At 38.9% G+C, this 12022-nt stretch overlaps 1 protein-coding gene across 3 annotated transcripts in view; it reads left to right on the forward strand.

The window, feature by feature from the left end:
• PLAC9 (placenta associated 9) overlaps positions 1-9571 on the forward strand; it is a 30796-nt gene extending 21225 nt beyond the window's left edge. For 2 of the 3 annotated variants that reach the window (XM_051982008.1, XM_051982010.1), the window contains exons 3-5: positions 7219-7342; positions 8346-8451; positions 9426-9571. In XM_051982008.1, the coding sequence (XP_051837968.1) occupies positions 7219-7342; positions 8346-8451; position 9426 (231 nt within the window). In that variant the 3' untranslated portion in view covers positions 9427-9571. The remainder of the gene's footprint in view (positions 1-7218; positions 7343-8345; positions 8452-9425) is intronic. The other variant, XM_051982009.1, reaches the window with a different exon arrangement.
• The last annotated feature ends 2451 nt before the right edge of the window (positions 9572-12022 follow it).

A 12022-nucleotide genomic window follows, 5' to 3' on the forward strand; every position in this document is an offset into this window, starting at 1 on the left:
TTATGAAGTGGAAGAAGCCCTAAAAGTATCCTAGAAGGAAAGGACCTTGAAGGATGAATAGGATCAAGAGAGACATTCCAGGTAAGGGCACCTACATTGGATGCCTTGCTTATGAGTGGAAGAGAGGTTCAGTATAAACCATTAGTAATGCCTAGAAATCAAGGTTCCTAGGATCCCAGACTGAAAACTGGAAGGCTCATCGGGTCCACCACCCCCATTTTATACACAAAGAAAAAAAGAACCAGGGAGATAAAAAAAAAATGACTTGTCTAAGGCATTATGAGTAATAAGTGACTACGTTGGGATTTGAATTCCAGTTCTCTGTCTCTAGTGTTCCGCAGTCTCTTGGCAATTTTACTTTTCATCTTCATATCTCTAATACCTAATTCAGTGTCAAGCACAAAGTAGGTGCTCATTAATTATTGAATTATATATTGATAATGGTAACAATGGATAATAATGGTTATTATCCTAATGCTGATTGAAAATAGTTCTTAGAGTTGCCTGGGAACACTAAAAAGTTCAGTGATTTTCCCAACACAGTTAGGATGTATCTAAGTTGGAACTTGAACTCATGTCATCTTGACCTAGAAGCCTACTCTCTGTATCATACTTCTTCTTCTAGTGACCATATGATTGATTATCATCACCATGATTGTTCTTGAGGAAAGAAATAATTAAATCTAAATACCTGTTTCTAAAATAATCAAATGTATCACATACATCCATACATCCATATATATATATATATATATTTACTTAGTAAATATTTTATAAAAAGAGTTAAATTGAGAGAATTTTTTTAAATTGCATTTTTTTTAAATCTAAGAAAACTTTTCCAACTATAACTTGCTATTTTCCTAGAAGACCACTAGAGGGAAGCACAACAAAAGTTATGTAAGCCAGTGCTCTGGACTTTCTTTGGTTGGATGGATCCAGCCTCTATTTTCTTGTTAACTTTTAAATTTTTTTTAAGAATTTTTTTATTAAATTAAATTATTTTCATTTTCACAACATATGCATGGAAAAATTTTCAACATTGACTCTTGCAAACTTTGTGTTCCAAATCCCTCCCCTTCTCCTCACCCTTTCCCCTAGATAACAAGTATCCAATATATGTTAAATGTGGTAAAAAAAAAAAAAATATATATATATATATATAAAATCCAATAAATGCATACACACTTATACAATTATCTTGCTGCTTGAGAAAAATCAAATCCAAAAGGAAAAAAAGTGAGAAAGAAAATAAAATGCAAGGAAACAACAACAAAAAAGTGAAAATGCTATCTTGTGATCCACACTCAGTTCCCATAGTCCTCTCTCTTAAGTGTACATGGCTCTGTTCATCAAGAGACCATTGGAACTGGTCTGAATCATTTCATTGTTGAAAAGAGTCATGTACATTAGAGTTGATCATCATATAATCTTCTTGTTGCTGGATACATTTCACTTAGCATCAGTTCCTTTAAGTCTCTTCAGGCTAGGGACTTCCGGTTAAGATGGCGGAGAGGAGGCTCACAGTTGCATAAGCTCCGCGCTTTCTCTCACTATCCACTTCATTACAAGCCTCTGAATCAATGCTTGACTGAAAAAAAACCCACAAATAGTTACCAAGAGAAGCCATCCTTGAGATCCGCCAAGAAAGGTCTGTCTTTACTAGAGGGCTGGGGCGGTTTTAGATCGGGCGCAGGCTGAGGGCAGCGGCAGTGAGAGCACGGGAGCAGAGCTGAGAGGGGGTGGGGAGTGATCGCAGCCGTCTCTGCGGGGAGAGCTTCGCTACAGGTTTGGAACCTGCAGCAAGTCAACAGCCCAGCAGAGAAGCTAAAAACACCGGGGGAGAAGAATACAACCCCAAACAGCTGGAGTCTCTCAGGACCTGGCCGCCCCCCCCTTCCCCCCCCCAGTGACTCAGCACGCTCTGGGATCTCAGAGCGCAGGCGCAGCACAGTCCTGCTAGTGCCTCACTGCTGCCCCCTGCAGTCTGTAGAGGAAGCTCGATAACACACCCAGCCCCCCCCCCAAAGAAAGACTCCAGTTTTTTCTGTTTTTCTTTGGTAGTTTGTCTCTGATTAATAGACAGAATGAGCAAGAAGCTGAAGAGGACTTTAACCTTGACAGCTTCTACACAGATAGAGAGCAGACTCTAAATCCTGAGGAGACTAAAAACAGGCAGTCCCCAGGTGAATCCCCAAAGGAGGAGATCGTCTGTTCCTCAGCACAGATGAACCTCATAGAAGTGATTAAAAAGGCTCTCACAAGGGAGCTAGAAGAAAAATGGGGAAAGAGCCTGGAGAAGTCAGTTAAAGAGAGAGTGGATAAAGAAGTAAAATCCTTGAAAAATAGGATTAGTGAACTGGAAACAGAAAACAGCTCTCTAAAAAACAAAATTGGCGAAATGGAAAAAAATTCCACAGAACAAAAGAAATCAATTGGACAATTAGAAAAAGATTTTAAAAAAGTGAGTGAAGAGAACACTTCACTGAAAATCAGAATTGAACAAGTGGAATTGAATGACTCGAGGAGACAAGAAGAATCAGTCAAGCAAATCCAAAAAAATCAAACAATGGAGAAAAATGTGAAATACCTTCTGGGGAAGACAACAGACCTGGAAAACAGATCCAGGAGAGACAATCTGAGAATCATTGGACTCCCAGAAAAACATGATGAAAAAAAGAGCCTGGACACTGTCTTCCAGGAAATTATCAAAGAGAACTGCCCAGAAGTCATAGGAACAGAGGAAAAAATAAACATTGAAAGGATTCATCGATCACCCACTGAAAGGGATCCTAAAATCAAAACACCAAGGAATATAGTGGCCAAATGCCAGAACCCTCAGATGAAAGAAAAAATATTGCAAGCGGCTAGAAAAACCCAATTCAAGTATCAAGGAGCCACAATAAGGATCACCCAGGATCTGGCAGCATCCACATTAAAAGATCGAAGGGCCTGGAATATGATATTCCGAAAGGCTAAGGAACTTGGTATGCAACCAAAAATAACTTACCCAGCGAGAATGAGCATCTTTTTCCAGGGAGAAGATGGACATTCAACGAAGTAAGCGAATTTCATCTATTTCTGATGAAAAAACCAGAACTTAACAAAAAGTTTGATCTACAAATATAGAACTCAAGAGAAATCTAAAAAGGTAAAGATTAATCTTGGGAACTATATTTTGACTATATAGATGTATAAAGAATACATGTATACCTTGTTCTAGAAATTGATGTGGAAAGGACATTGTACCAGAAAAAGGGTAAAGTGGGGGTAGTACATCTCATGAAGAGGCATAGGAAACCTATTATATCTGAGAGAAAGAATGGAGGGGGATGAATATAGTGGGTATCTTACTGCCTTCAGAATTGGCTTTAAGTGAAAAATCTTAAGACATATTCAATCTATGGTGAAACTTCTCCCATCTCATTGAAAAGTGAGAAGGGAAAAGTGGAAAGGGAAGGAATAAGCTAAGCGGAAGGGAATACGGGAACTGGGAGGGAAAGGGGTAAGATAGGGGGAGGAACTCTAAGGCGGGGGGAGGGACACTAAAAAGGGAGGGCTGTGAGAAGCAAGGGGTGCTCACAAGCTTAATACTTGGAAGGGGGGAAAGGGGAAAGAAGGGAGGAAAGCATAAACCGGGGTTAACAAGATGGCAAGTAATACAGAATTGGTCATTCTAACCATAAACGTGAACGGGGTAAACTCCCCCATAAAGAGGAAACGGTTAGCAGAATGGATTAAAAGCCAGAATCCTACAATATGTTGTTTACAGGAAACACACCTGAAGCGGGGAGATACATGCAGGTTAAAGGTAAAAGGTTGGAGCAAAATCTACTATGCTTCAGGTGAAGTCAAAAAAGCAGGGGTAGCCATCCTGATCTCAGATCAAGCTAAAGCAAAAATTGACCTAATTAAAAGAGATAAGGAAGGACACTATATCTGGCTAAAGGGTAGCATGGATAATGAAGCACTATCTATATTAAACATATATGCACCAAGTGGGGTAGCATCTAAATTCTTAAAAGTCTCTTCAGGCTTCTCTGAAATCATCCTGCTGATCGTTTCTTATAGAACAATAATATTTCGATCAGTGGAAAAGGTTAGGTTCACAAGACAGAATAGTCAACTATAGCAATCTAGTGTTTGACAAACCCAAAGATTCTAACTTTTGGGATAAGATTTCATTATTTGATAAAAACTGCTGGGATAATTGGAAAGTAGTATGGCAGAAATTAGGCAAGGACCCACACTTAACACCATATACCAAGATAAGATCAAAATGGGTCCATGACCTAGGCATAAAGAACGAGATTATAAATAAGAGGAACATAGGATAGTTTATCTCTCAGACTTGTGGAGGAGAAAGAAATTTGTGACCAAAGATGAACTAGAGACCATTACCGATCACAAAATAGAAAATTTTGATTATATCAAATTAAAAAGCCTTTGTACAAACAGAACGAATGCAAACAAGATTAGAAGGGAAGCAACAAACTGGGAAAACATCTTTACAATTAAAGGTTCTGATAAAGGCCTCATTTCCAAAATATATAGAGAACTGACTCAAATTTATAAAAAATCAAGCCATTCTCCAATTGATAAATGGTCAAAGGATATGAACAGACAATTTTCAGAGGATGAAATTGAAACTTTTACCACTCATATGAAAGAGTGTTCCAAATCATTATTGATCAGAGAAATGCAAATTAAGACAACTCTGAGATATCACTACACACCTGTCAGATTGGCTAAGATGACAGGAAAAAATAATGATGAATGTTGGAGGGGATGCGGGAAAACTGGGACACTGATGCATTGTTGGTGGAGTTGTGAACGAATCCAACCATTCTGGAGAGCAATCTGGAATTATGCCCAAAAAGTTATCAAACTGTGCATACCCTTTGATCCAGCAGTGTTTCTATTGGGCTTATACCCCAAAGAGATACTAAAGAAGGGAAAGGGACCTGTATGAAAGGGACCTGTATGTGCCAAAATGTTTGTAGCAGCCCTGTTTGTAGTGGCTGGAAACTGGAAAATGAATGGATGCCCATCAATTGGAGAATGGCTGGGTAAATTGTGGTGTATGAATGTTATGGAATATTATTGTTCTGTAAGGAATGACCAGCAGGATGAATACAGAGAGGCTTGGAGAGACCTACATGAACTGATGCTAAGTGAGATGAGCAGAACCAGGAGATCATTATACACTTTGACAACAATATTGTATGAGGATGTATTCTGATGGAAGTGGATTTCTATGACAAAGAGACCTAACTGAGTTTCAATGGATAAATGATGGACAGAAACAGCTACACCCAAAGAAGGAACACTGGGAAACGAATGTGAACTGTTTGCATTTTTGATTTTCTTCCTGAGTTATTTTTACCTTCTGAATCCAATTCTCTCTGTGCAACAGGAGAACTGTTTGGTTCTGCAAATATGTATTGTATCTAGGATATACTGCAACATATTTAACATATATAGGACTGCTTGCCATCTTGGGGGGGGGTGGAAGGAGGGAGGGGAAAAAATGAAACATAAGCGAGTGCAAGGGATAATGTTGTAAAAAATTACCCTGGCATGGATTCTGTCAATACAAAGTTATTATTAAATAAAATAAAATTTAAATTAAAAAAAGAACAATAATATTTCATAACATCCACAAACCATAACTTATTCAGCTATTCTCCAACTGATGGACATCCTCTCTGTCTCCAGTTTCTTGCCACTACAAAAAGGGATCCCTTTTGTTAATTATTTTATCTCATTATTCTTGACATCATTTCTGAAAATATCCCTTCTTTCCTACTCAATAAATCATTCCTTATAACAAATATGGAAAAAAAAAAGCAATGCAGACAAACCATGAGCCCACTGAAAACATCTGATAGCATATGCAATTGCTCTCACCCATAGAACCCCATCTCTTCAAAGAAAGGGGTTCCTTAATCCACTTTATACCAAGTATGTAAGTGTAAAATCAGAACTCATAGGTTATTCTTTTTCTGTACTGTCTAGTTAAAAGCTCACACCTTTTTCTGTAAGTCACCAGAACACAAGTATATGAACATGGTTATGGGAAGGAATTTTTATAGGGAGCCTATTGTGTACTGGGTATTATACTAAATGATTTACAAATATTATTTCACTTGATTTTGGTGGCTGTTTATTGTTCAGTTATTCTGAAATAATTTCTTTTTTTATTTTTTATTTTATTTTTATTTTTTAAATAACTTTTTATTGATAGAACTCATGCCAGGGTAATTTTTTACAGCATTATCCCTTGCACTCACTTCTGTTCCGATTTTTCCCCTCCCTCCCTCCATCCCCTCCCCCAGATGGCAAGCAGTCCTTTACATGTTAAATAGGTTACAGTATATACTAGATACAATATATGTTTGCAGAACCGAACAGTTCTCTTGTTGCACAGGGAGAATTGAATTCAGAAGGTAGAAATAATCCGGGAAGAAAAACAAAAATGCAAATAGTTTATATTCCTCTCCCAGTGTTCTTTCTCTGGGTGTAGCTGCTTCTGCTGAAATAATTTCTTATTCTTGTTGAAATAATCTTGTCCAACTCTTCATAACCCCATTTAGGGTTTTCTCAGTAAAGATACTGAGGTGGTTTGTCATTTCCTTCTCCAGCTCATTTTACAGATAAGGAAACTGAGGCAAACAAGGTTAAGAGATTTGTCCAGGGTCACACAGCTAGTGAGTGTCTGAGACATGATTTGAACTCAGGAAGATGAATCTTCCTGGTGCTCTATCCACTGCTCCACCTAGCGGCCCATAATAACTCTGTGAGCTAGGTTCTGTTATTAGCTCCATTTTATAACCAAAGAAACTGAGGCAGAGATTGAGTGGTTTTCTCAGGGTCATGCAGCTAAATAAGTATCTGAGGCTAGATTTGAACCCAGATCTTGACTCCAGGTCCAGCATTCTATCTACTGGGCTACCTAGTTGCCAGATAAGTAGAGTAGATTTAATATGATACATAATACTACAGGATACATTTTTTTTAGAATAGAGGTTCAGTTCTACTACCAGTTACATCATGGCCCCTGATGCTACATACGGCTCAGAAATCCAGCAACAGCAGAGCATTGACTACTCCCGACTCAGCCCCAAGCCCAGACAACAAAATCTGGTCCTGAAACAGCCCGCTTTTCTGAGCTTCTCTTTGCTATCCCTTGCCCTGACCTTTTCACTGTCTCCTTACCAGACCCTGGACAAGACTGTGGAACACCTGGAGTCTGAAGTAAAGAACCTGCTTAACCTGATGAATGCGATAGCCTGGAACTTGCCCCCAGAGCCTGGGAGCCCCACGGAGAACTTCTTAGGAGACGGTGTGTGTCCCCCGACCGATGCCCCGGATGCTCTGGCTCCAGCTTAGCCTCCCGTTTTTATCCCAAGCACAGCTCCAGCTGGAACTGAATGAGTCTCAAGGCTCTGGGGGTAAAAAGTGGGAGGAATAAGGAATAATAATGATGGTGATAGCTAGCATCTGCTGGGTCCCTGGCATTGTGCTTTGCAAATATCCCATTTGATCCTCACACTCCATGAGGTTGGTTGATGTCCTTTGTTCTTGAAGAAGACCAAAATGACATCACCGTGTGGGGATCAGCGGGCAGTGTGTCCAGCTGTGGCTGAGCAGACTTTTGTGAGCTCAGAAGGCTCTATCACAGGTCAGGCACAAATAGTCCGTATGAACATTTGGAATGGAGAGATCTCTAAAGTTACACAGGCCGTATTTTTTTTTTTTTTTGACTCACCCCGAGGTCAGTGCTATTATTGTCCCCAATTTACAGTTGAGGAAATTGAGGTAAACTAAGGGTAAATACCTTGCTCAAGGTCACATAGTTAGTGAGAGTCTCAGGCAGGTGGTTTTTTTTTTTTTTTTTTTTTTTAGTTAAAACTTTTCATTTTTAAAACATATACATAATTTTCAACATTCACCCTTGCAATATCTTGTGTTCCAAATTTTTCCTTCCTTATCCCCACCCCCTTCCCCTAGACAAACACATAACCCAATATATGTTCAACATGTGTGATTCTATACATATTTCCACAATTATCATGCTGCACAAGGAAAATCAGATCCCTAGTGTAGAAACTCTTTTTAGAAATACAGAATAGCCTCTCTTTAGTAATTTGGAGTTCACAGCTCTGAGAGGATCAAACAGATGGGATCGGTCAGAAACAAGACTTTAACTCAGTTTTTCTTGATACCAAAACCCAGCTGGCACCCACTCTGCCAAATTACCTCTCTCTGCCTTTACTTCTGGAAATGTTAGCTCGAGCTCGAGGGCTGGGAAGGCACTAAGACGTTACCATTCCTGCTGTCAACAGGAGGAAAACTAGACATGACTGGATCTTGCCGTCTCTTCAGCTTTGCTGATGAGCAAGGGAAGCTCCCGGCAGACAAGGAAGAGGATGCAGGGGGAGGGGAGATGTGGTAAGCCTCAGTGAGGATCTCAATCAGCCCTGTGGTCTGGTCTTGCTCCTCCTGATCGCCCTTCTTCATGCATCATTCCCTTCCCCAATTCCCTGAACTACCTGTCTGCTCCTCGTGTTCTCTCTGTAGCCAAGAGGTACACCCAAAGACATCTCCCAAAAGAGTTTGAGGAATATCTGGGGAAAAGGAGTTACCTATGGAGACAAGTTAGACAAGATCTGCTCCTGACACTCTAGACTACCTGCAGGGGTCCTCAAACTTTTTAAGGGGGCCAGTTCACTGTCCCTCAGATTGTTGGAGGGCCGGACTATAGTAAAAATAAAACCTTTGTTTTGTGGGCCTTTAAATAAAGAAACTTCATAGCCCTGGGTGAGGGGGATAAATGTCCTCAACTGCTGCATCTGGCCCGCGGCCCATAGTTTGAGGACCCCTGATGTCTAGACCCTTAGCTCAGAGTCCAAAATGTGACTGATGGATCCCCAAAGAGAACAGAAGAAAATAGGAATATGATCTTCAGCAAACCTGTGGCATGGATGACAGGATTGGCTTCCTAGTGCCCTGGAAATTTCCCCTCCTCCTTTCACCTTCTCTTTTCTTCCCACCTCCTTAACAAAATCTTCTCTTAAGGGAGAGATCTCATTAATACCTTATATGATGGAGTGAATTAAAATCTGTGAGTCCTCTCTTGGGAGAGTTTGCATCTAAAATCTGTGTCTGATATTGAGCCCAAAGGGAAGGATACCATTTGGGTACTGGTGGGGAACAAGACCAGAAGGTTAACTGGATGCAAGTTTTCCATTCTAGGGACATTCATTTTAGCTCAAGAACACACAGGAGTTGGAAGGGGTTCTTCCCAATAGGGATTTTTGCAAATTTAGACACCCACCCAGTCTTCTACCCACAGACATTCAATGGGCTTTTCCTTCTGTGCTGATGCTGTTTCCACCAACCATGAGACCTCTTGTTTCTTACAGAATCCCTATGAGCACCAAGACGATTTGGGGCTGAAGGCAGCAGTGGCTCCACGGCATTTTGGATAACTCACCCCCCAAGTGTTTTCATCCACTTGGACATATGTTAGAAAAGGTTGCTGTGTAATAAATGTGTCTCGTACTGTGAATGAACTGGAAGATTGTTGTATTGTTGCAACAAGCCACAAGTCCAATGGTTCCCTATTTTACTTTTATCTCCATTTGGTTTGCTGGATCAGTCAGATTCATATCCTCCATATTGTTCAAGGAAATCATCTTCATCCCGCAGTCTAGAACTCTAAAATGTAACCCAAAGATCTGTAGGCTAAATACTGAATCTGATCTGTACTGCCTTTAGGATCTTTAGCACACAAACTTCTCTGGATCTATGCTTGCTTCAATTGTAAAAATGGCTTAATGTCCAAATTCTTCCTCCTTGGTATCAGTGGGGGCCTTGATGGGGACAATCCATATCTTGTAGATTAGTGATTAACACCTCAGAGGCATGAGGAGACTGTCCCAGGGTTACATGAGATTTAGGGGATTCAAATTTCAAGCTATATTAGGTCCAGAGTCTGGTGGATAGATATAGTGGCTTGGATAGAAGTTAGAAGGGTGAGTAAAAAGGATAATAAGAAAAACCTGGAGGCCCTCGGGAGAAGCTGACAAGAGCTGAGATAATGGAAGAAAAGGTTGCAGCAAATTAAACTGCTTAGAAGGTGAGGAGATAGAGGCAGGAGATCCTGACGGAAGAGAAAGGGTGATTTGGGAAATAATTGGCCCAAAGGAAAGTATTGGGTATTCTGGAAAGGGTTTCATAGGCTCCATCACTGCCAAAAGTTATCCATTGCACAAAAGATCAAAAGTCCCCTACAAAGATGTTTAGATACACAAAAGTTAGTTATTTCTTGGATACTAAGAAGGATTAATAGAGAAAGAGAGAGTGGAATTGGAGAGGAGAGATAGGAAAGGCAAAAGAGGGAAAGAAAAGAAATGGCAGATCTTTGATCTGCCATGAGACTGTCTGGGTATCTTGGGATAAAATCTCTGTATGTGAAACAGGGTGATTGAATCATTAAAAGCTCCTTAACTATATAGTTCATTTATTATAATAGTCCAGTGGTTCTAAACATTTTTTGGTTCTTCCATCTTTCAATAACAAGAGTTGTGAACCCTATGGATAATTTAATGATACTTATAATATTCTTTTAGATTTATTAAGTGCTTGCAATAATTTCTTGCCCTTCCCAAAGTTCCAAACAAAAATTTGTATTATATAATTCTATAATTATGGAAACTCTAAACATAAAATTCATGAACTGTAACTATATAATTACAAATATTTTATGAGACATTCTGTAAGAATTCATTCAGCAAGATCATATGTGCTGACTATTTTCTGCAAACTTCATGTTATAAACTTAGGTAAATGTAAATAGAATTGTAATGATCCAAGTTCTTTAAACATAAGGAAGATATTTAACATTATAATCACACATAAACTTAAATGTTGTACTTAAAAAAAAATTTGAACAAAGGCTTCCAATATTTGGCTCAACACTAGGCATAAAGATTTGTTTACACATTGTTTATTTAAAATAAGAAAATGAAAATGCTTATTTTCACAAATATGTAGAGAAAATGGTAGAATTTTACAAGCTCTCTTGCTGAGATGGAAATTAATTTTTTATTTCTAGTCAACAATGTACAGGCTATCACTTTAAAGTGATTTTCATAGTCCAAGATCCATTGATAGGTCAATTTAATTTTCTTTTTCATCCATGTCATTTAATCAGTCAAATATAAAAGCCACATCAAATGTATCATAAGTCCAATTAAATGTATTAGGAATTTCAGGGAATTATTCATCGGAAGTCACTTCTAAAAATTTCATTCACTTCTGACTGCCATGATAACATAATCCAAAGATAGTTCACTTTTTAATAAGATTATGTAATATCACAGAGCCCAGTACTATTCTTAATTATGTGGTTCCAAAATTATGTGGTGTCTTAATCATACTTTTTACTTCGTCTTGAACGTGAAATGTTTCCATTCTCTCTCTGTAATGTGTTGAGTTCATTCATTTTTTAAAAAGACGTCTGCTAAATATGCTAATTTTGGTAACCATGTCATCTGGCATGTACACTCAGGTAAAAAGGATGTGGAGTGAAGACAGCCAACTCTTCTCTAATTCCAAATAGGTGAGTAATAACCCAGACACGGAAGTCACCTAACATCTATCTGTGAGTGTTAGAAATGTTCTATGACCATGACACCATTAAATAATGTTTAGCACAAACCTTTCAGGCCATTGGGGGGCAGTGGTGGTGGTTGTGAAACACTAAATGGGAATCACTGATGTGAGTTTAAATTTTAACTTCAAGTGAAAAAACAAAACAAAACACAGATTCAACTCTTGGTTTTCTTACTGACTAACTGCATGACCTTGGGGTAATCATGACCATTCATGACTGAATGACCATTTAGCCTGAGAAACCTGTAAAGAATAATTACTCCTTGCATAATCTACCCCAGAAGGTTGTTTTGAGAAATTGTTGTAGATTCTTAAAATTACCATACAGGATTTGCTATTTTAC

Source organism: Antechinus flavipes, chromosome 2 (genome assembly GCF_016432865.1).
Source record: "Antechinus flavipes isolate AdamAnt ecotype Samford, QLD, Australia chromosome 2, AdamAnt_v2, whole genome shotgun sequence".
NCBI lineage: Eukaryota > Metazoa > Chordata > Mammalia > Dasyuromorphia > Dasyuridae > Antechinus > Antechinus flavipes.